Here is a 25,961-nt window from a genome sequence, read left to right as displayed (position 1 = left end):
CATTTCCTTGTACAGTACGCAGCTGACGGGCTATTGCAGTAATCTATGCTGAAGATGAAGAAAATGCAATCAGTTCAAAGGGTGACCTGGGTTTCTAAGAAGAAGCAGCTATTTCTGTATCTTTATCATAGTTTAAACCACAAATTAAAACTATGCATAGCTTCTGACCTAATATGGCTGTGATAGGATTTAAACTAAGTACACATGTCAACTGAAAAGTGTGACAGTGTTAGGATTACAGAAACCTGGCTTAGTCCTGAAGATGGAAAATAATTCCATATACAGGGTTATAAACGATTCAGAAAAGATTGACTAGATAGGAGAGGCGGAGGTGTAGCTCTATATGTTAGGGATGGGCTAGAAGTAAAAAAAAACATTGATTTATCTCAGACTACTAACAAAAGCGAATCAATATGGGTAGAGCTGAAAGGTAAAAGTGCTGTTTATTTCTGTTTGGGGTATGTTACTGGCCCCCAGGTGAGTATAGAAATGATAGTATATTATTATACAAAGACATTGGAAATGCATACTTGAGTTTGTGAGTGGTCTGAGGGAGTCGTGAGAATTCCGTGGAGGTTTGTGTAAGAGGGGAAAATAGTCAGAATGTACTATGGTGTTTACTTGTTGTCTGTTCAGTAATGTCAATAGTGTTTTGTTGAAATTGAGCCGAAGCCTGTGGTGTTATCATTCACTATTTACTGAGACACACACTGTTAGCGTTTGGGATGGACGCACTCATACAAAAATGAATGTCAGAATTTCTTCATCTCTTTATTTTTATTTTCATTGATTATGGTGTTTTGACCTCAAGCAGCCTTCCTCAATGCTGAGGTTGAGCTCCAAATACCCTTTTTAAAACCCTACACAAGTAGTTTGCATACCAGCACTAATAACCATCAAAACCCCTGATACAGGTTCCAGCAGTCAGCATAACCCCATGTACAATACGGCACTATACCAACACCAACACGGCTGTTTGTAGCCACTACCATAGCCCCTTCAATGCATGAACAGCTCATTCACAAGCACCAAAAACAAATCTAAAAAGAAATGAAAGACACGCTTTGTTTGTATATTTTTAATATGCAGCATGTTTTCTGCACTGACGCTGCAAAAGCTCACAAAATGCAAAATGTGCATACAAAGGTTGTCCTTGAGGATCAAACAAAAAAGTGTTGAGCAATGTTCAAAAAATATATTTATTACAAGATCTATTTACAAGAACTTTTTTTTTTTTTTTTTTTAAACGATTCTTAGGTCAAACTGTAATAAATTAGAACATTTTAACCATTTTAAAATAGCTGAAAATGGTTTTATGATATGCAAACTTATTATAATTAATGAAAGAAACACAATCCTTAAAATCTGCATTCAAATATGTGAGTAATAATAACGGAAATAGTAGCCCAGTGCTTTGGGTTTTCAAGCCTTTCTTAGTTATAGGCAGTCTTCTAGGGACTCCGTTTCCTGGTGCAATTCTTCATTCAGTTTTCCTCTGGAATTCAGAAAAGAAGTTAGTACTTTAGGTTATAAAATGGCAAGAATAGAGGGAGCAATCTCATTGGCTAACAAGCATTCCAACCTGCGTGAATATGTCACTATACCAGCACAGCTTGAAACTTTCAGAACCACTTTATCTGGTTCCCTTGACAACCAGTGGAGGGATTGGTCTGGCGTTGGGTGCCATTTTATAAGTGCAATAACACACTCCAGGTTGTTCAAAGGTGGTACAAATTCTGCATGCCTGGGCTGTTTAACTGTACTTTTCTTCAACCATATTTGAATACCCTGTCATGTTATTGTTTTCTTACGGCATGAATACCCATCTTATATTGAATCATTCTCATACTGCTGTGCAATAAGATGGAAATCACCTTGTGAATAAAAAACTTTTTTTTCACCTGATATAATTACATGGAACAGAAAACCATGGAAGTTACCCAAAAGCTTACAGTAACATTTTATATTAAATATCTCTAATTACATAGTAGTTACTTAGTAAATACATGTGTACTTACACCATTACAATGTTATAGTTAAAATGTGTACACTTTTTGCATGATATAACCCTAATCCAATCCCTAACCCTAACCTTAACTCGAACCCAAACTCTAAACCTAACCCTAACCCCACTAACCCAAACTCTAAACCTAATCCTAACTCTTTTCTGATACAATTGTGTACTTACATATATCATGCAAAAAGATGTACATGTTAAGTACATTGTAGCAATGCATAATAACATTGCAATTACATGTAAGTACACATGTATTTACTATGTAACTACTCTATAACTACAGAACAATTAGAGACACTTAATGTAAAGTGTTATCAATCTTAGTTTGCTGACCTACAGTATTTTTGGCTTCTTACGAACTGTACAGGTATTTCAAGCATGATTAGATGTAACGTGGACATGGCAAACATAGAAGAGAGTCAGCTTACTCTGTTCTGTGCCTTTCGGTGCCTGCACGAGGAAATAATCTGAGTCTTTATGATCTGGAGCTTCTGGAAGTGTAAAATACAAAGTTAAACACTAAAAGACGAACAGCCAATAAAAGGTAGATAGCTATGTAAATATGGTCGTTTTAATGTATCTTTTTTTATTAATACCAAAGGACTGTTTTGCATAACAATCTAGGACGTTAAAGGTGCATTTATTTCAGGAAATGTGTAGTTTGTAGTGTTGTACAATGAGAAACATTGGATTTCTTTACAATTGAGCAGTTAAAATTATTTTTGGTGGTGGGATCATGACTGGTACGGTACATTTCAATGAATTTAATATCCGTTAAATGTTTATTATTATTATTATTATTATTAATAATATTATTATTATTAATAATAATAATAATAATAATAATAATAATAATAATAATAATAATACTTACTTTGTTCAGCGTCTTTTGGTGCCTGCACAAGGGAATAGTCTGAGTCCTTATTATCCAGAGCTTCTGAAAAATACAAAATTATACACTATTAGAAAAGATGGAGCCTTTCTGGGGATTGCATATTAATTAAATCGTACATATACATGTTTATTACAGTTTTCAGGTCACCAGTAAATGAAAGTTGCCTCTTGAAGGCTGTCTCTCAAACTGCTTTGAAATAGACCAGCTCAGACATGCTTTGTGACTTCACATTATGTGCACGTTAAGTTGAACAGACCTTACGGAAGAAAGAAAGACACTTACTTTGCTTGTCTACTTTTGGTTTCTGAACAACTGCATAGTCGGAATCTTTGCTGTCCTCTGACTCTGAAAATTCAAAATAAGACCAGTTAAATTAAATTAAAACCAGTGGTGTAGTCAAGCCTGAACTCGCAAAACAGGCAAGCTAAATAACAAATCTCCTGCACAACTGTCTGAGTCAGTCAGTAGTCCAATTAATGCAATAAAAAGAGCATTAAGAACTTCTTCTATTACAAACTACCTCTTTAAGAAGGCTGAAAATGCTGAGGAAGATGACAGCAACTGTGCATTGACTATGACTGTGGACCCAAATAAAAACGAAGCCACTGACACACACAGACACGTAAGCATTCTGACAAGATGGAGGAGACGTGATTGAACTAGCTATCGAGAGGGTGGGGCTTAGGGTACTTTAGGGGGGGCGTGATGCTGTAATCGGTTCCTTTGTTGTGCTGACCAGAACAAGTAAAAATAAAAGAACTTGAACTTTGAACTCTGTTTGTCCGTTTGGAGCACCTGCATCACCCCTACACCAACACACTGCCACGCACACGTTCACAATCACCTATTTGTATAATAATTCTTGTTTAAGAAAATTTAGTGGCATTCCAGTACCTTCAGATTTAGGACTGCACCGCGGTTTACAACTGACACATAATTATCACACAGACACAGAAATATATCCGATAAGAACTGTATGATGCATTCACAATATGTTAACATTATTGTATGCCATACTGTACATACTTAGATGTTGTGTGGGCATAGTGAATGTGCCATATCACAAAGCATTTACCACCATGCAAAGTTAATGCCATTTGTTTTCCAAAATAATAAAAAAAGACGTTACAAAGATGTTATAAATGTAATTACTCAGGAGTTAATTTAAGAGCTTGCACACGTGCCTTAGTTGTTTCTTGCAAGTTCTTTATCAGCATTTTTTTTATATATATAGCTGTGGAAAGGGCTTTGTGAACATGGCCCACATACATGTTTCAATAATACTTAATAATATTGGCCACCAATTGAAATGCATGTCAATAGAACTGTCCAAAGATGTCTAAAGAATTGAAACAGTGAAGGAATGCCAGCCAGTCTTTAAGTCAGCTTACTTTGTTCAGAAACTTCCAGTTCCTGGATAAGGGAATAGTCAGAGTCCTTTGGAGTCGGAGTTTCTGGAAGTGTAAAAAAAACAAAATGATCATCTTAGAAAAGATGCTGTTTCGGGTGTTGTACATTCAAATGAAATCTCACATGGCTGCATTTATATAATGTTATTGGATTGTTTAGTGCAGCACTAAACTGCAATTCCTGTTGCCTCTCTAAGGCTCTGTAACTGTTTTGAAATAGCCAGCTCAGACTCAGGTCAAGTGTCAGATTAGGGGAGATTACACACTTCAGTAATCACCAAAAGTACACACCTTAAAATGTAACCTTTCTCTTAGCTATACAATTGACATGGTTTACTTTATTTCATTCTCCTATTTACCTCACCTTCATTAACTTAATCCTGCACCCTCCCATGCCTATATAATGAACTATTCTTAGTGACAATTCACAGATTCAGACCTATGCAAGTTTGTCTAATATGTGCATAAAACAGTATACTATACACACAGAGATTGTCATCATTTTGGGGGTGGAGGCAATATTAAACGAAAGGATATAAACAGCGAAGACATTTATAGTCTAAACTTTTGTCACAGTTTTGTTTAATTTTATTAACTAAAAAATGTAAGAAAGTAAACTCACTTTTTTCATTTGCTTTTGGTTTCTGAACAACTGCGTAGTCGTTACTGCCGTCAAATACTGAAAAATAGAACAATTTCATTGATCTGAGACTGAGCATGTGCCACATGGCCAAACGTTTTGCATCACCCTATAGAATTAACTAACGTCACATTATCATATTGAATTAAGTACCGCTTTGTAGTTTTTCCATATATTTAAAGAAAAACTGACTCTTTGAAATCTAAAAACTACTGTTATTATGGCTTCTGGTAGACATTTTCCGTCTTCAGGGAGGCCTCAACTCCCTCTTGTGGTCACAGCTAGCACAACAGTTATGTAAATTGAATTTAGTTTTTACAGGAAGCCCTCTTCCTAATGGTCAGACAGGGTTAGAGAGGTAACATGAAAACTTGGTACTCTACTGTAAAAACTTAACATTAACTGAGTGGTGTGATATTACATTTTGGAGTAGAACACAGTGAAAAAGTGATGAAAAACAGCAACTCACCTTGGACAGCAACTTTTGGTGCCTGTGCAAGAGAATAGTCAGAGTCCTTACTGTCTGGTGCTTCTGAAAGTGCGGCATACAACATTATTTATTCCAACAAATTACATTCAAATAACAGTGTGGGTTCAGCTTGTAGAGCCATTCATTAACAAAAGAGAAACACCTTACAATAAAACGTGTTAAGAGTGCACCCACAAAAGCAAGCCAGGAAATGCCTCAGCACACATAACTCAGCCTTATAAGGCTTTAACTAAGATTCGATGAGGCTGAGATCATAAGAGAAGTGGGGAGAATGCCACTGAAGCTAATGAAGAGGTAAAACCTTAGAGAAAGTGTAAGCTGCAATGTTCCAGAGTGCTCTGTATAAGGAACCATGTGATTGTGCCAGTCCTCCTCTCTGACCCTTGCTGTATTTAGGCTTTATAAGGGACCCTTCATGCTTAAGCAATAAGCTATGACAAGGTGTGCACTGGGGTATACAAATCACACAACCCTCCAGTGCACTGCTGTCTATAGCTGGCTGTGATGTCACATCTCCACTTGAAATGAACAGCATGCTGTCCATGGTATAATGAACAACAGATGATTCTATTAAGACTTATTAAGAAGTCAAACAATAATTCATATAAGCTCAAGGGATTCCAAAATGTAACCAGTCATATTTGGTTCGAAATGTGATAAGCAACAGCAGGGATATTAATTAAGGGTAAATGACAAAATACAATACAGTATTTTTGCTATCATATAAGGAACTGCACGGCATGTAATGCTGTGGCGCCCTCTTGTGGCCACAGAATGTCACATGCTCCTTTTCTTAGAAAAATAAATGAATACTGTATGCTGTTTTCAGATGTGGAAAGACATCCTGTGAAGACATTAGCCATACCGTTTGTAATTGAATAGTGGTTGACAGTACATGTTTTACTGTAGTTATAATCCTCCCAGTGTGACATTTCCTAAAGTTCTTTATAATTGAAAGATGGTTCAGAAACTACATTCTTGAACTTGGAATTTAAAAAAAAAAGCAAAACCATTGCTTTTGGTTGCTGTGCAAGAACCTAGTTTGATACTTTCTGGAGTTTCTTAAACCAAATTATTTAAAATGAAAAGAATACTTACTTTTTTCATCTGTGTTTAGGTCCACAACTGCATAATCCGAGTCTATATTAGCCGGGCAATCTGAAAACACAACAGAAGGATGGGCTGTGATAATGTTGCAATTGTTAATACAAGGGAAGAAAATTAACGTTACAACCTTGGTTCACACTGCTTTAAATGTGCCCCAGGGATAATGTTGGCAGAGATTGAAATATTAGAGTGATTACCATTTGACTCTTTGTATGACAGACCTGACTTGCTTTGCTTACAGGTTAGACACAACACAAGAGTATTCAGCGATAATCAAGCACCACAGATATTAGAGCCACATTTCCTATCAAGTATGATGTTAAATCTACAGCTATGGCAAAAGGTTTTGCATCACCTAGAATTTTAGGATTGAGAATTAATTAAAAAAAATATATATTAACGTAATTTAGATCTTTTATTTAACATCATGTCAAAGGAACTACAAAATGATATCGCGAAAAAAGTCTACCAGAAGCCATAATAGTAGTACAGTATTATTTCATGTCAGATTTTGAAATTTTTCAATTTGTCAGTCAACTTACTTTGTTCAGCGACTTTTGGTTCCTGGATAAGGGCATAGTCAGAGTCCTTATTATCCTGATTTTCTGGAAGTGTAAAAAACAAAATGATCGTCTTAGATGCTGTTTCAGAAATCTCGAAATCTCACATGGCTGCATTTATATAAAGTCGTTCTGCTTATTTTATTAGTTCAGCAATTCCCGTTGTCTCTCTAAGGCTTTGTAACTGCTTTGAAATAGCCAGTCTGTGGTGTAAAAGGAATGTTTTAAAATCTATTTACTGCACTCGCAACTGTATTTCAGAAAACTTTGCTTGATTTTTAATCTTTCATATGGGATATGGGATGTGCTGAAAGTTGAAATTCAAAAACTGAGATTGAAATGTATTTTTATATGTGTCAGAGGGCTAACTCTTATTGTTAAGGTGCTATCTTGTGCATTCTTTGTATGTAATTAAAGCCTGCGGTGTAAAAGGATTCTATAATTACAGATTATTTAATTATTGCCTCATGGTTTCATGTGCTTCAGCTAGTGCACGCTTGAAGAATGAAGATGAATCATTTTGAACTCCGTGTGAGCGATTTGCAGGTTCCCTTTGGCAATGATTTACTAAGGTAAAGTATATACTTAGAATTGTACAGCTATGGCCAAAAGTTTTGCATCACCTAGAATTTTAGGATTAAGATATCTTTAAAAAAAACTATATGAACATAATTTAGATCTTTTTTTAACATCATGTAATCAAAGAAACTACAAAATGATATTGCAAAAATCTACTGGATGTTTCAAAATGTCACATTTTTCACTTGTCGTCAGTTTTTTTTTTTGTTAAGTACATGGAAAACTACAAAGCAATATGTAATTAAATATGTTAATGTAACATTATTCAGCAGGTTTGAAGTAAAATTAGTTCTATAGGGTGATGCAAAACTTTTGGCCATAGCTGTACCCCCCCCCCCCCCCACACACACTAAATAAAAAGACAAGATGGACCATTTTCAGATAGTTTTGGTTCCATCACAACTGCATAGTCAGGTTCCTGTTGGTTCTCAGCATCTGCAAGAAGAAACTGTGTTTAGAAATTCAGGAAAAATAATCCTTTTTTAAAAATATTCAGTAACATTTTACCTGTAGTGTCTCTAATTACTATGCATTTACATAGTAGTTACTACATGCTTACTTACACATAATTACAATGTTATTATGCACAGTTACAATGTACTTAATGTGTACATTTTTTTGCATGATATAACCCAAATCAAAACCTGAACGCTAAACCTAACCCTACCCCCTCACCCTAAATCTAACACTTTTCTGATACAATTGTGTTCTTACATATCTCAGTGCAAAAAGATTTACATGTTAAGTACATTGTAACTATGCATAATGCATTGTAATGTGTAAGTACCCATGTATTTACTAAGTAACTACACAATAATTACTTTATATTCAATACAAGTGCCCTTCGTTATTAGATCAATCTCAAACGTTGATGTTAGTATTAGTGATAATTACCCCTATCTGCGTTTAGAAACATGAAAAGCATTAAGAAAACAATGATTTTCAGTACTGTACCGTTATCAGCTGGTTTTGGTAGCTGCACCAATGCGTAATCTGTGTCACCTTCAAAACCTGGGAAATAACATGTAAAAAATAAAAAAAGGTGTGCTTTTAAATTCAACGCCCATGACATGTGAGAGACAATGGAGCTGGCTACAGACAGGTACAGAGCTGGCAGGCAGCAATGAAGAGGCAAGAGATTGCCTCAGTCCTTACCCTGTCTGCCATTTCAATTTCACTCTATGGCGTGCCAGGGTAGCACCAGTAGACACATTACATTATTATTTTAGCAACCATCATTGGTCTGGACTAGTCACATGACCCACCGGCGGGTCATGTGACTAATCCAGACCAATTATAGGAGGTTGTGTGGTCCAGTGGTTAAAGAAAAGGGCTTGTAACCAGAAGGTCCCCGGTTCAATTCCCACCTCAGCCACTGACTCATTGTATAACCCTGAGCAAGTCACTTAACCTCCTTGTGCTCCGTTTTTCGGGTGAGACGTAATTGTAAGTGACTCTGCAGCTAATGTATAGTTCACACACCCTAGTCTTTGTAAGTCGCCTTGGATAAAGGCGTCTGATAAATAAACAAATAATAATCCTCAAAAACTAAAAACTAATTGAATAGGGGGGAGGGGGGTGCTTGATTAGGGCAGGGTTTGATCATTTAGCACATTTTTTTTTTAGTAAAAATGCCGATTTGCAGCCCTGCATTTAGTCTTGGGCTTCTCTGTAGAAAAGAGTCTGAATTATTTTACTGACTTGTATAGTGGCATTTGATATGTAATGTGGATTATGCAACTTTCTACTGTGCAGAGTAAAGACAATGACCACATTTTAATTGTGACCTGAGAATCCAGGTTTGAACCCTGCTCAGGTGATAAAGCATTAGAGGCTAGTAAATAAAAACACATTGCGTTTGCACCACCGGTCCCCCAGATCTGTACCCAGGCCTCTGGTGTTGAAATGCATTACATATTATTATTATTATTATTATTATTAGTTTATTTAGCAGACGCCTTTATCCAAGGCGACTTACAGAGACTAGGGTGTGTGAACTATGCATCAGCTGCAGAGTCACTTACAATTAAGTCTCACCCGAAAGACGGAGCACAAGGAGGTTAAGTGACTTGCTCAGGGTCACACTATGAGTAAGTGGCTGAGGTGGGATTTGAACTGGGGACCTCCTGGTTACAAGCCCATTTCTTTAACCACTGGACCACACAGCCTCCAAGGCCTTAGAGGCTTGGTATTTAGACCACAGTTCAAGAAAGCGTACCTTTCCTCCAAGATCTTATTCTCCAGCGTACAAGTAGTCCAAGAATGAAGACAACCGCAAATGCAAGTGCAAATGCAACTGGATAGATTACAGAGTGATTAACTAAAATTGCAACAAAAAAAAAAAAAAAACATAAATAAAATAAATAAAACCACACATAAAAGGACAGAGTTGTTCATTCAGAGTCGTTATTACGCTTCCCATATGATTTTAAAAATGGTCAAATGAAGCAAATTATTAGTTACATTAAGAATGTAGTGAATTAATTGAGAGCTCAGTTGGAATGAAAAACAGAAGAGAGTGGAGTCCCAGAACCAGGTTTGGGAAGCCGGTTTAAGTGGTAATGTACCGTATTCCTTCAAATTTCAGATACACTTTTTAAACCAATTTTTTTCTTCTCAAAAATGGCCTGCGTCTTGCATTTGAGTACAGTATAGTGATCCGTGTATTAAAAAATCCAACGAAAGATGTGTCAGCCCGAGTACACAAACAGCAATGTGGCAGTTGAAGGGTTCTGTAGCAGTTATCCTGCGGAGTGGACTCTCTCCTCCTCCATGAAAACAAAGCAAAATTTGTCTAAAGACAAAAATACTGATAAATTTCAACCCATAAGAAAAAAATGATATAATATACTGAAATACGGGAAAATACTGTTAATGTATTTGAATATATATATTTGATTATATTTTTCATATACACTGCCCTACTTCCAAAAAATGCAAACATGTACTGTTTGTGCAATGGCATGGTTTTGTTGCTGGCTAGGGTTTCTTCAAGGTAACACATTAGAATTCTCAGTTTTCTGTATGGTGTTTGGTTTTATTTAACAAACAGCCAAGTTTCATTCGTTTAAAAATTAATCTTTAAATTACTTGTGCTGTACAGCTTAAAAATACGACCCTATATGTGAATGAATTGAATTTCTCAAACTTTCAAGTGGTAATGTGCTAATTGAAGACTGCACAGTTGCAATGGAGGGATCAGATCTTTCGTTCCATTCGTTATTCATAATCTGTTGGGTTTTTTTTTCTTTATCAAGTAGCTACAAATATTTTTTGTGTTTTTATGTTTTTTTGTTTAGTTTAGTTTATTCACTTTGTGCTCGCAGGCATGGCCAGCACAGTTCCGTATCAATAGTGCAACACTAATACAAAGAGAGACTAAGTCTATCACCCATGTATGCAGGAATGCTTGTTAATTGTTGCTTGTGATTTTATTAGTATAAATTAGTAATGATTTGAAGTGGCAATGGAGTGATCAGATCTGTTTTTGCTGTAGTTGTTATTGAAATACCTGTAAAGTAAAGATTTTAAACTTTAATATCAGATGTATTTGTTCAAGAGAGTTCAGCACAGAGCGTGTTGGCCACATGTAAAAGGTCATGGTCTCGCTGGATTTTCCCAATCAGATGTTTGCCCCTGTTTTCTTCCCAGTTTGAAATGTCCAATCAATGCACTGATTCAGGAGGACTGGAGATCAATGGCAGATCTCAGTGCCCACATGATAGCCAAGCACATCTTTAACATACACACACACACACACACACACACACACACACACACACACACACACACACAAATATAGTGAAATATCTGAATATACTGTAGATGTATTTGAATATATTTTGTTTGATGATATTTTTAACAAAATTAAATCAACTTACTAATGATAATGGTCAAACAAGCAAAGAATTTGTTTGGAGAGCATGGCAGATGAATGAATTTAAGAAGTCTTTTTGTTACGCGTCATTTTTCACAGTATATTAACACAATCAGACCCCAATAAATGGCACCGTACAAAACTCTTTGTTGATCCCTATGATTTCTTAATTATCAACATTTAATATGATAGTTCATTATATATACTGTATATTTTTAAATATATATATATATATATAACATACTACATCATGTCAGCAAAGTGCTCTGATCTGCATTTACCTTGGGAACTTGAATCACCGCTACTCTCTGTATATATAATCACTGTATGTGGAAAGAAGAAAATTCACTTCAACCAATCTTTACAGTATAGTAAATACATCACATTTAAACCCACATATTAACTTCAACACCCTGAACTTTGTGATAATGCATCATAAGACCCAGTCTTGAGAGTGTGGCAAATTAATGACTTTAAGAACCTTCTTTTTGTTACGTATCATTTTTCACAGTATATTAACACAATCAGACCCTAATAAATGGCACCATACAAAACTCCTCTTTGTTGATCCCGATGATTTGTTAATCATATTAATTCATATTTATATTATATTATATTTAATATAATGGAGTTAATTATAGAAAAAAATGTTATGTTTAATAACATACTCCATAGTGTCAGCAAAGTGCTCTGATCTGCATTTACCTTGGGATCTTGAATCACCGCTACTCTCTGTATCTGTAATCACTGCATGTGGAAAGAAAATTCACTTCAACCAATCTTTACAGTACAGTAAATACATCACATTTAAACCCTCATAATAACTTCAACATCCTGAACTTTGTGATAATGCATCATAAGACCCAGTCTTGCTCTTTGCTTAAAACGGTTTTATTTCAATAAAACTCTTTTCAGTTGATCTTTACACAGCTGATTCATCTGTTCTAACTTTATTCTACCTACCGTATAGCATCACTTCCTGTGCTTCAGATAACCTGCATTGTGTGACCTCACTCCCAGGAGACCGTAGGAGTGAGCCTGACACAGGAAGTGGAAAGGTACCAGGAAGCAGCCGTTTATAACACAGCTTTAACTCTGCATTTTCAAATGTTCTTTAGAAGGCTTTGATGTTTTGTTTTTACTGTGTAATTACAATATCATTACTGTAAGTGTCCAGTCATTCAAAGAAAGAAGGAAAGAAAGAACTTGCTGTTATTATTTTCAATAAATGTTTGATGTGTTATCATTGTTATTCTTAGCTGAAAATAAATGTGGCTGTTGAACTACAAAGAATCTCTACAGTACATTAAATACATCTGATCTACACCCTCTTAGTAATTTCAACACTTTGGGCTCTGTGGTAATGCATCAGAAGACCCTGTCTTCCTCTCTTTAAAGCGTTCTTTAAAACTGTCTAACTATAATTTCAGACATGTTTTCTGTATCTGTAGGGTAAATATATGAAGTTTAAGAATCTTGACTTACCTGTGGAAGTTTGGTGTACAGTATACAATAAATTGTCTAAAGACAAAAATATTGATACATTTCAACCCATAAGAAAAAAATTATATAATATACTGAAATATGGGAAAATACTGTAAATGTATATATCATATATTATATTATATTTTTAATATACACTGCCCTACTTCCAAAAAATGCAAATATGTGCTGTTTGTGCAATGGCATGGTTTTGTTGCAGGCTAGGGTTTCTTCAAGGTAACACCTTAGAATTCTCAGTTTTCTGTATGGTGTTTGGTTTTATTTAACAACAGTCAAGTTTCATTCGTTTAAAAATTAATCTTTAAATTACTCGTGCTGTACAGCTTAAAAATACGACCCTATATGTGAATTAATTGAATTTCTCAAACTTTCAAGTGGTAATGTGCTAATTGAAGACTGCACAGTTGCAATGGAGGGATCAGATCTTTCCTTCCATTCGTTATTCATAATCTGTTTGTTTTTTTTTCTTTATCAAGTAGTTACAAATATTTGTGTTTTTTTTTTTAGTTTGGTTTATTCCCTTTGTGCTCGCGGGCAATAGTGCAGCACCAACACAAAGAGAGACTAAGTCTATCACCCGTGTAAGCAGGAATGCTTGTTAATTGTTACGTGTGATTTTATTAGTATAAATTAGTAGTGATTTGAAGTGGCAATGGAGTGATCAGATCTGTACTTACTTGTGGTTGATTCATTCAATATATGTGTTGTTTTTGTTACAGTTGTTCTTGAAGTAGCTGTAAAGTAAACATTCGATCACTATGGTCAACAGCCATGATTATTGCCACATCAAGAATTACGGGACAAAAAGTAGGTGGGCCCTAAAATGTGAGCCAATACTTTACATATCTTATAATAAGTGAAGTGATGTAGTTTCTGTTAGTTTTGTTGTTTTTGCTGCAGTTATTATTAAATTAGCTGTAAAGTAAAGATTTTAAACTTTAATATCAGATGTATTTGTTCAAGATGGTATAGCACAGAACGTGTTGCCCACATGTAAAAGGTCATGGTCTCGCTGGGCTTTTGGCTCCACTACACTTAGCCACCTCTAACACTATGCCAGTATGGGATACTGCTGCCGATATTATGGCTCTTGATATATTGATGTTTTTCTGTATTGCTCGGGTATGTTTTGGTCTCTACTGTCTCCTCCATTTCTCTCTTCCCAAGGGGTGGGGAAAAGAAAGAAATGATAAAAAAAATAATTGTTCACAAAAAACAGAAATTACCAACAAAAATGGGTTTCATACGAAATATGTTGATTGCCCAAATACTTTTGTCAAAGTATGAAATTAATTTGTGTATGTTATTTTCATTGTATGCATGCTATGTAATAATTTTGTTGTTTTATTATAAAGCTGAATCTCTACTTTAATCTTTCAATAGAACACTTAGAAATGAGAGAAATCACTTTGTGGTTTTTCTCTCTTTTTTTTTTAAGTGCCCAAATACTTTTGTATGCAACTGTATATATACTTTAAAAATGAAAACTGCTATGTACCAAAAAGTGTAAAATCAAAAAGAAAAAGGTAACACAAGTACACAAATATATATAGTGAAATATCTGAATATACTATCTGAATATATTTAGTTTGATTATATTTAACAAAATTAAATCAACTTAATAATGATAATGTTCAAACACACACGAATTGACTATTTAAAAACTTTGTGACTTTGCATTTTCACAAAACTTTATTTGGAGTGTGGCAAATTAATGACTTTAAGAACCTCTTTAGAACTTGTCTTAAAACTGTTTAACTATATATTCAATTAAACACCTTTTCTGTATCTGTAGGGTAAATATATGAAGTTTACGAATCTTTACTTAAGTTTGGTGTATAGTAGCCGTTGCTGAATCGTATAAAGACAAAAATATTGATACATTTCAACCCATAAGAAAAACATTATTATGTGATTTACTGATATACCTGAAAATACTGCAAATGTATTTTAATATATATTTCTTTGATTATATTTAACATGTTCTTATCTAAGTGAGTACAATAAAATAAAGTATACTGTTTGTGCAACGGCAATGACATTAAGCGAAGGTGTCAAGTTATCCACCGGTCAAGTTGACCGAGGTTGACTGTAGATACAGTAGATACATACAGTGAAATATCTGAATATACTGTTAGATGTATTTGAATATATTTTGTTTGATGATATTTAACAATTAAATCAACTTACTAATGAGAATGTTCAAACACACAAGAATTGACTATTTAAAAACTTTGTGACTTTGAATTTTCACCAAATTTTGTTTGGAAATTACCTACTTTAAGAACCTTCTTTTTGTTATGCATCATTTTTCACAGTATATTAACACAATCAGACCCTAATAAATGGCACCGTACGAAACTCCTCTTTGTTGATCCCTATGATTTGTTAATCATATTAATTCATATTTATATTATATTTAATTTAATGTAGTTCATTATATATATAACAAAATGTTATGTTTAATAACATACTCCATAGTGTCAGCAAAGTGCTCTGATCTGCATTTACCTTGGAAACTTGAGTCACTGCTACTCTCCGTATCTGTAATCAATGGAAAGAAGAAAATTCACTTCAACCAATCTTTACAGTATAGTAAATACATCACATTTAAACGCTCAAAGTAACTTCAACACCCTGAACTTTGTGATAATGCATCACACGGCCCAATCTTGCTCTTTTCATAAAACGGTTTAATATTTTATTTCAATAAAACTCTTTTCAATTGATCTTTGCACAGCTGATTCATCTGTTCTAACTTTATTCTACCTACCGTATAGCATCACTTCCTGTGCTTCAGGTAACCTGCATTGTGTGACCTCACTCCCAGGAGACCGTAGGAGTGAGCCTGACACAGGAAGTGGAAAGGTACCAGGAAGCAGCCGTTTATAACACAGCTTTAACTCTGCATTTTCAAATGTTCTTTAGAAGGCTTTGATGTTTTGTTTTTACTGTGTAATTACAATATCATTACTGTAAGTGTCCAGTTATTCAAAGAAAGAAGGAAAGAAAGAACTTGCTGTTATTATTTTCAATAAATGTTTGATGTGTTATCATTGTTATTCTTAGCTGAAAATAAATGTGGCTGTTGAACTACAAAGAATCTCTACAGTACATTAAATACATCTGATCTACACCCTCTTAGTAATTTCAACACTTTGGGCTCTGTGGTAATGCATCAGAAGACCCTGTCTTCCTCTCTTTAAAGCTTTCTTTAAAACTGTCTAACTATAATTTCAATAAAACATGTTTTCTGTATCTGTAGGGTAAATATATGAAGTTTAAGAATCTTGACTTACCTGTGGAAGTTTGGTGTACAGTATACAATAAATTGTCTAAAGACAAAAATATTGATACATTTCAACCCATAAGAAAAAAATTATATAATATACTGAAATATGGGAAATTACTGTAAATGTATTTGAATCATATATATATATATATATATATATATATATATATATATATATATATATATATATATATATTGATTATATTTTTAATATACACTGCCCTACTTCCAAAAAATGTGAATATGTGCTGTTTGTGCAATGGCATGGTTTTGTTGCAGGCTAGGGTTTCTTCAAGGTAACACCTTAGAATTCTCAGTTCTGTATGGTGTTTGGTTTTATTTAACAACAGTCAAGTTTCATTCGTTTAAAAATTAATCTTTAAATTACTCGTGCTGTACAGCTTAAAAATACGACCCTATATGTGAATGAATTGAATTTCTCAAGCTTTCAAGTGGTAATGTGCTAATTGAAGACTGCACAGTTGCAATGGAGGGATCAGATCTTTCCTTCCATTCGTTATTCATAATCTGTTTGGTTTTTTTTCTTTATCAAGTAGTTACAAATATTTGTGTTTTTTTTTTTAGTTTGGTTTATTCCCTTTGTGCTCGCGGGCAATAGTGCAGCACCAACACAAAGAGAGACTAAGTCTATCACCCGTGTAAGCAGGAATGCTTGTTAATTGTTACGTGTGATTTTATTAGTATAAATTAGTAGTGATTTGAAGTGGCAATGGAGTGATCAGAGCTGTACTTACTTGTGGTTGATTCATTCAATATATGTGTTGTTTTTGTTACAGTTGTTCTTGAAGTAGCTGTAAAGTAAACATTCGATCACTATGGTCAACAGCCATGATTATTGCCACATCAAGAATTACGGGACAAAAAGTAGGTGGGCCCTAAAATGTGAGCCAGTACTTTACATATCTTATAATAAGTGACAGTGTCTTTAACTTACGGCAGAGGTCACTGTGGCGTTCAAAACAATAGGGAAACAAAAAGAGAATACATTCTAAAAGAAGGTGTACAATACAAAATTATTCTGTAAAGAATGATCCCATGTTAAAACTTACCAGCTGTTGGTTATTAACTTTGGATAATAGCATTATAAACCTAATCAAGAACACAGCTGCACCAAACCCTTATGCAGAGCTAAATCTATCACCCGTGTAAGAGGGAATGCTTGGTAATTGTTACTTGTGATTTCATTAGTATAAATTAGTAGTGATTTGAAATGGCAATGGAGTGATCAGAGCTGTACTTACTTGTGGTTGATTCACTATTCTGTGTAGGTTCTGTTAGTTTTGTTGTTTTTGCTGCAGTTGTTGTTGAAGTAGCTGAAAAGTAAAAATTTCAAACTTTAATGTCAGATGTATTTGCTCAAGAGAGTTTAGCACAGAGTGTGTTGGCCACATGTAAAAGGTGATGGTCTCGCTGGATTTTCCCAATCAGATGTTTGCCCCTGTTTTCTTCCCAGTTTGAAATGCCCAATCAATGCACTGATTCAGGAGGACTGGAGATCAATGGCAGATCTCAGTGCCCACATGACTGCCAAGCACATCTTTAATATACACATAGAGAAATATCTGAATATACTGTAGATGTATTTGAATATATTTTGTTTGATATTTTTAAAATTAAATCAGCTTACTAATGATAATGGTCAACACCCAACTGACAATGACAAAAAAAAAAAAAACTAACTTTGAATTTTCACAGACCTTTGTTTGGCGAGTGTGGCAAAGTGGGCTCTGTGATGATGCATCAGAAGGCTCTGCCTTCCTCTATTTAAAACTTTCCTTAAAACTGTTTAACTGTATTTCAATAAAACACCTTTTCTGTATCTGTAGGGGAAATATATGAAGTTTAAGAATCTTGACTTACCTTTGGAAGTTTGGTGTACAATAGACACAGAATTGTCTAAAGACAAAAATATTGATACATTTCAACCCATAAGAAAAAAAAAAAACATATGAAATGCTGTAAATGTATTTAAATATATATTTCTTTGATTATATTTTTAATATACACTGACCTACTTGAAATAAAATGTGAATATGTGCTGTTTGTGCAGTGACATGGTTTTGTTGCAGGCTAGGGTTTCTTCAAGGTAACACATTAGAATTGATTTTCTCTCTTTTCTGCACGGTGTTTGCTTTTATTTGACAAACAGACAAGTTTAATTCGATTAAATATAAATCTTTAAATTGCTTGCGATGTACACCTTTATGTGAATGAATTGAATTTCTCAAACTTTCAAGCGGTAATACACACATATATAGAGAAATATCTGAATATACTGTAGATGTATTTGAATATATTTTGTTTGATGATAACAAAATTAAATCAATTTACTAATGATAATGGTCAAACACACAAGAATTTGTTTGGAGAGTGTGGCATATGAATGACTTTAAGAACTATCTTTTTGTTACGCATCATTTTTCACAGTATATTAACACAATCAAACCCCAATAAATGGCACAGTATGAAACTCCTCTTTGTTGATCTCTATGATTTGTTAATTGTCAGCATTTAATATGATAGTTCATTTTATATATATATATATATATATATATATACAGTATATGTTTAATAACATACTACATCATGTCAGCAAAGTGCTCTGATCTGCATTTACCTTGGGACCTTGAAGCATTGTTACTGTCCGTATCTGTAACCACTGCATGTGGAAAGAAGAAAATTCACTTCAACCAGTCTGTACAGTATAGTAAATACATCACATTTAAACTCTCATAGTAACTTCAACACCCTGAACTTTGTGATAATGCATCAGAAGGCTCAGTCTTGCTCATTTCTTAAAACTGTTTAACACTGTATTTCAATAAGGGATTGCTTCTGTAACCTAATAACCAGATATTGGTGTAAATCCAATCCATAGAGAAAGGAGCAAATCCTTTCCAGGCACACACAGCAATTGACAATAAGCTGTGATACAAATTCATACAATCGTGAATTAAAAAGTGCTATTGGTATAAAACACGAAAACATCGGGAAATAAGATTTCCCGATAAAGGAACATGGAGTGGGTAACTGAATACGTTGCAAAGCACTGTAAGGAAGGTCCGTGTGGATCTGCGCAATCCAAATCAGATTCTTGGAAATGGTTAGAGAAATGTTATGTATTAAGAAATGAAATGAGTAAAAATAAGGAGAAACGTGTGAATGTTCTGCTGATGAGGCTGCAGGGCAAAAATGAGATAGAGCGAAGGTTTGAGGAATTTCAAAAAGAATGTATACGACATAAAGATACGTGTAGAGATGTGGGTGAAGGAATTAAACACTGCCCCGAGTGCACAGTTATCCGAGAGAAAGGTATCTGCAGATAGTACAGTGGAATTGAGAAAGCAAGTAGCGCAATTGTGTCAGAAGTAGGTTGCTTAGAAAGTGAAATGCAAGCATGCATATGAGTTGTTTGTATTGTGTTAGTGTTGGAATAAAAAAGTGTGACCAACCTTTGAACTAGAACAATTGCACGAATATACAAAGCAACAATGGAGAAGTTTGTTCAGGATTATGATGTTTTCTGGGATACCTACGCACGGTCTATCTGTCTCGTTGCGGATTCAAGAGGGAGGAAAAAGATAAGTGAGCATGACCATATATGGGCATAGAGTGAAATGGTTTGTTTCCTTCTTCTTCTTCTTCTTCTTCTTCTTCTTCTTCTTCTTCTTCTTCTTCTTCTTCTTCTTCTACTTCTTCTTATTTATTTCTTAGCAGACGCCCTTATCCAGGGCGACTTACAGTCGTAAACTAAAATACATTTCAAGAATCACAGTACAAGTATTAATACAATTAAGAGCAAGATAAAATACAATCACTTCGGTTCTAGCAAATACAAGTATATGACAAAATACGATTCAATAACGGAGCAGATAACAGTGACAGTGATAGCACAGTGTAACACTTTTTTTTTTTTTTTTTGGTTCCTGGGTAGTAAGTGTTATTTCCTAATTGCTTATGCCTCAAAAGTATAGAAAATGGCTATTATTCCCCACAAACTTTGCTTTTGTGACCAGGACAGTGATATTTTGAAATTTACCTATTTTCCAGAACATTCCAGATAGATTCAGTGCTGAGCAAACTTGGAGTAACTTCTAGAACTTTCCAGTAATATAAATAGTAGTATAAATACAAGGTCCTTAAGCCCACCAGTTCAGTTTAGTTCCAGCTGCCTAAGTGGATACATATCTGCATTTTTCTGAGATGGCATCAAGGTCATAGGAGACTTCAAAATGGTGGCATTCCTGATGGGTCTCCAAGGCGGTTTTATCAAGTTTCCCTTCTATCTTTGCCTTTGGGACAGCAGGGACACCAAGGCGCACTACCACAGGCGGGACTGGCCACAGCGGACCGAGTTCTCTGTGGGGAGGAACAACGTCAAGTGGGAGCCACTGGTGGACCCCCGGAAGGTGCTGATGCCACCACTGCACATCAAATTGGGCCTTATGAAACAATTTGTCAGAGCTCTAGATAAGGAGTCGGCAGCCTTCAAGTACCTTCAAGACTTCTTCCCTAAGCTGTCTGAGGCAAAGGTCAAAGCCGGTGTCTTCGTCGGACCACAGATAAAGAAGATCCTGGAGTGCAATGAATTCCCCAAGAAGCTCACTAGTAAGGAGAAAGCGGCTTGGAACAGCTTTGTCGCAGTGGTTCGGGGCTTCCTGGGCAATCACAAGGCCGAAAACTATGTGGAGCTGGTTGAGACTCTGGTGAAGAACTACGGCACAATGGGCTGTAGGATATCCCTCAGAGATCATATCCTTGATGCTCATCTTGATAAATTCAAGGAGAACATGGGAGCGTACTCGGAGGAGCAAGGCGAGCGCTTCCACCAGGATATACTGGACTTTGAACGCCGCTACCAAGGACAGTATAACGAGAACATGATGGGAGACTACATTTGGGGGCTGATTCGTGAAAGTGATTTACAGTATAATCGTAAATCTCGAAAAACTACTCACTTCTAAATCTTTTGTAGTCATTTTTGTATTACTTTAGTATAAATACATGTTAATTTGGATTCATATGTTGTTTTTTCTGATTTTATGTGAACGAAAAGACACAAATTTGCCCGTTTTCTCATTGGAAATAAGTAAATTTCAAAATATCACTGTCCTGGTCACAAAAGCAAAGTTTGTGGGGAATAATAGCCATTTTCTATACTTTTCAGGCAAAAGCAATTAGGAAATAACACTTACTACCCAGGAACAAAAATTGTGTTACATAGTGTAGTTACATCAGGATATAATTAAATACAAAATACAGATTAAATAACACTTATGACAGATTACAGTACTCTAAAGTACAGGATTAAATGCAGTAAAATAGGGAGCAGATAAGAGCAAGTAAAGCGCATTTAAGGAAGAGTGATAACGTGTCCAGAGGGAAAAGAGGAGTTCTACAGGTGCTGTCTGAAGAGGTGACATTAAGTGATCAGAGAGATTATTTTGTATTCCCTCTCTAAGATTTTTAATAAATTGACTATGTAAAAACTTCGAGTTTGAATTTGCACAAAACTTTGGCAATTTTCCATTGAGTCAAACTAATTACTTTAGCAACCTTATTTTTGTTAAGCATCATTTTCCACAGTATACTAACACATTGTAGCAACATGCAGCAGTAATTACAGAGTTGTGTGGTTACAATGCAAATTTGAAAATAAAAAATGGATACAGTTGCAAATATCTTGTGTCGGTACACTGTAATTACACATGTTGCTTTGTCTTTACAATGTAATTACAATATCATGATTGTAAGTACCCAGTTATTCAAAGAAAGAAGGAAATAAATAACTTACATGTTTTATTTGCAGGGTTTGTGTCTTTATCAACCTCATCTAAAAAGAAGATAAATGTGACTGTCCACAAGTTGCATGCAAGATTAAACAACAAAATAACCGGTTACAAGATGGTATTAAAAATCTTAGAAGGAATGCAAAATAATCTCTCTGATGCATCACTTAATGCTGACATTAAGTGATGCATCAGAGAGATTATTTTGTATTCCCTCTCTAAGATTTTTAATAAATTGACTATGTAAAACCTTCAAGTTTGAATTTTCACAAAACTTTGGCACTTTTCAGTTGAGTCAAACTAATGACTTTAACAGCCTTATTTTTGTTAAGCATCATTTTCCACAGTATACTAACGCATTGTAGCAACATGCAGCAGAGCTGTGTGGTTACAATGCAAATTTGAAAATAAAAAATGGATACAGTTGCAAATATCTTGTGTCGGTACACTGTAATTACACATGTTGCTTTGTCTTTACAATGTAATTACAATATCATGATTGTAAGTACCCAGTCATTCAAAGAAAGAAGGAAATAAATAACTTACATTCTTCATTTGCAGGGTTTATAAGGTAATCAACCTCATCTAAAAAGAAGATAAATGCGACTGTCCAAGTTAAAAATAAAATAAAAAAATAACAAAATAACTGCCATGTGTGCATCCCTGAACTAGTTCTAGTGGCGCCATCTTGTGATATATTAAGGTAAAGCTCATAGCAGCCAGTAGTACAGTGTACAGTTTGTTAAAGTGGTTCCACTATAACAGGGCTGAGGCTGGAGTGTGAATCAGCGCCCCCACACACCGCAAGCAAGCATCTTAACCACTATGCAAAACAGCCAGGCTCGTCTGCATTTGTGGTTTTAGAGCTTATTGACCTCATCTCTTCTAACTGACAGGGCACAAAAATATCACTCACACTGCTCGTTACACAAGCTAATGAAATAAAGTCATTTATTTTAAAGTAATAAAGTAAATCTCACTATTTCCCCTACTGTATGTAGCTCGTATATGTGCTGGATTGAAAGAAGGGCATTATAACAAACACTTCACTTTAAAGACAATTACACAAGGCAGCATACCAGATTAAAGAAAGCTCTGAACTGACATGGCTTTTTTGAGGTAGTCTGTTGTGGTTTCATCAAGCATGTCATCAAGCCTTAACTTCTCACTTTTGTTTTCTCAGAAAGTGGTTTTTGATTAAAATATGTTATTATTTTTCACCGAAAGACATATTGCCTTTTTCACCATCTTTCTATTTTAATTTCTCAACCTAATTAATATTTTTCATATATTTTCTATAAAATAAAAATGCTGCACTGGAATATGATATTTATATATTGTCCATTTATGGCAGAAATGTATGCGATCATTTCTGGAAAAAAACTGAAAATATGAATTTCTTTAAATCATATTGGCTTTTGTTACATTAGAGTGGAACTTTCAGTCTGTTATGTAGATGTTCTGAAGTTCTCGTTTCTTGAGAAAAACAGAGAGACCAGCTTCATCAATGCTGATTAATGGAACAACTATCAACTCCAAATTAGAAAATGGAACAGAGCTAAAAAGATTGGCAAATACAGGGTGAGCAGTCTTTCTGTGCAAATTACCCATCATTACATGTCTATTTCAATAAAAAAAACCCTTTCCAAATCTACCAGGAAACAAATCTTTCACCACAGATCTGTAACACTGTTTTTCATATATATCTACCCATCTACCGAATAAAAACTTAATACTGGTGTGGTGTTATTTTGCGTTATATGTTAAAACATGCTACACCATGTACTGCGCTTATCCGGGTATGTGCAAATGATTTTAGCTCAGAAAATAAGGAAACGCCCATCTGAAACGGGTACGATGTGCTGAGTTTGGCCCTTAAAGTTATTTTTATTATCATTTTGTTCACAATTCAGCAAATGCATGTGACTTTAACTGATGAGCAACAAATTGGTTTATCTAAAATTGTAAACATATACGATTCGTAGTGATTTGTGCAGTAGTCAGTCGCAGCATTGACAATGTATATCATTTTCTGGCATTTTCGGATATGCTCACTACATTCTGACAGTGTGCAACTTTCTAGCCCTACACCGGACTATGATATTTATATACTGTCCACTTACAGTAGGTATGTATGCGGTCACTTATGAAAAAAGACAACATTAATTTGATCACAGCTTTTGTTATATTAGAATAGTAATGTTTGCAAATATCCATTGCTTCTGTTAACCATCTCTTTAGTTATAGTTCAGTAGATGTTCTGAAGTTCTCTTTTTTTTTTTAAAGAAACAGGGCGGCAAAATCATCAGTGTTGATTAATGTGTCTGCCAAACAAACTAAAAATAATAATTCAATTAAATACATAGCAATAAATAAAAAGCAAATGTAGAGGAGATTGATCAAAGGTGATCTCCTAATCCCACATCTCGTTAATTGCATTGTAGCAACACATTACTTACACAGTGGATGTAATGTGTGGTTACAATGCAAATATGAAAATGAAATGCATGCAGTTACAAACACCTTGTGTAATTACACATATTGTTTTGTCAGTGTAATTACTATATAATTACCATGAGTAGTTAAAGACTATATAAAGAAGGAAGGAAAGAGCTTACCGGTTGTATCCTCTGAAAATGTTGCCACCTGTAGACATGTTATAAAGAACACGAATGTATAAATTGACTGCATCACCTTCATTGTTTCAGTTACTTTAATATTTAGTAGCCCACGAGAAACAGTAAAAGACAAGACAGTCTCAGAAACTTCCTTCCACTTTTACATTTCGAGATTCAGGGTGGAGTGTTGGAGGGGGGTTCTAACTTGTGGGTTTCCTGTCAACGATGTAGCAGATATCCAGAACAACTGAACATAACTTCTAATATAAACTTCAGAAAGTTAACCCCAGTCTTCAATGTAATTGCACAAAACTAATAGCAATTACTTCTAGTTAAGAAAAAAGGTCTTAGGATATATTTACAGTATGAACACAATTTAGATATTTTATTTAACATCATGAAACTACAAATCAAAGAAACTACAAAATGAAACTACACCAAACAAACTACAAAATGATATTGCAAAAGTCTACCAGAAGCCATAATAGTACAGTAATATTTCATAGCTGAATGTAATTCAATATGTTAATATAACATTATTCAGCAGGTTTCATTCGACTTTATGAAGCAAAATGTGTTAACTCTAGGGGAATGCAAAACTTTTGGCTCTCTCTCTCTCTCTCTCTCTCTCTCTCTCTCTCTCTCTATATATATATATATATATATATATATATATATATATATATATATATACATTATATTATATATTTCCCCTCAATGATGTGTTCACATTTGCTTTCTAAAAGCCTGCCTTTAATAACAGCTCAAGGGACAATATAGAAGTTGGTGCCTATATTCTTTCAATATTAAACATAAATGATATATCTATAAATAAAATATGTGTCCAATGTTGAAGATGATGCATCAAATAAACAATTAAATATCAGAGTGCACACATGGCGACTTAGCGAATCTAACAATTACTTCAAACACAAATTATTGTGATTAGATGACATGGCAGTATTTTGGAGAAACTTGAATTGTTCAAATGAAATCTCTGGACTGGAGGGAATGCCCTTTCTCTCAGAGGGGATGGAGGGATCTGCTAAGTCTTGGTACTTCAGTTCTAACCACCGTGCTTGTGGTTTCTGAAAGGGGATGTTGCTTGTGTTCAGCTCACCACAAACTAAAAGATGCTGGCCAGGTTTGAAGCAGGCTTTCCAA

General features: G+C 34.7%; 1 protein-coding gene across 2 annotated transcripts; it reads right to left on the bottom strand.

Moving 5' to 3' along the window:
- Nucleotides 1–803: 803 nt before the first annotated feature.
- On the bottom strand, nucleotides 804–24,957 carry LOC117433674 (uncharacterized). Of its 2 annotated transcripts, XM_059011015.1 has the most exons (25): nucleotides 24,798–24,957; nucleotides 22,726–22,764; nucleotides 22,185–22,223; nucleotides 19,008–19,049; nucleotides 18,251–18,286; nucleotides 17,632–17,703; nucleotides 17,125–17,181; nucleotides 16,377–16,412; nucleotides 15,589–15,621; nucleotides 13,755–13,811; nucleotides 13,060–13,095; nucleotides 12,280–12,321; nucleotides 11,856–11,897; nucleotides 9,916–10,017; nucleotides 8,652–8,708; nucleotides 8,070–8,132; nucleotides 7,101–7,163; nucleotides 6,550–6,609; nucleotides 5,431–5,493; nucleotides 4,944–5,000; nucleotides 4,304–4,366; nucleotides 3,195–3,257; nucleotides 2,892–2,954; nucleotides 2,446–2,508; nucleotides 804–1,495 (listed from the first exon to the last, which is right to left on the bottom strand). In XM_059011015.1, the coding sequence occupies exons 1-25, from the start codon at nucleotides 24,877–24,879 to the stop codon at nucleotides 1,485–1,487; spliced, it is 1,341 nt and encodes a 446-aa protein (XP_058866998.1). In that variant the 5' UTR covers nucleotides 24,880–24,957; the 3' UTR covers nucleotides 804–1,484. The 2 variants fall into 2 exon arrangements, with proteins under 2 accessions (XP_058866998.1, XP_058866999.1); XM_059011016.1 differs by lacking the exon at nucleotides 17,125–17,181.
- Nucleotides 24,958–25,961: the final 1,004 nt, after the last annotated feature.

This window comes from Acipenser ruthenus, chromosome 41 (genome assembly GCF_902713425.1).
Source record: "Acipenser ruthenus chromosome 41, fAciRut3.2 maternal haplotype, whole genome shotgun sequence".
Classification (NCBI taxonomy): Eukaryota; Metazoa; Chordata; class Actinopteri; order Acipenseriformes; family Acipenseridae; genus Acipenser; species Acipenser ruthenus.
Note: the sequence above shows the minus strand (reverse complement) of the source record. Positions and strands in the feature narration are given on the sequence as shown.

Bases quoted from the DNA above. Each gene is read 5' to 3' on its own strand.
- LOC117433674 (XM_059011015.1), bottom strand. From the start codon at position 24,879: ATGAAGGTGATGCAGTCAATTTATACATTCGTGTTCTTTATAACATGT. The intron at 12,322-13,059 runs GTAAGTCAAGAT...TTCCACATGCAG, and splicing joins TGTACACCAAACTTCCACAG to TGATTACAGATACAGAGAGT. The intron at 5,001-5,430 runs GTGAGTTGCTGT...TCTATTTTTCAG, and splicing joins ACCAAAAGTTGCTGTCCAAG to TATTTGACGGCAGTAACGAC.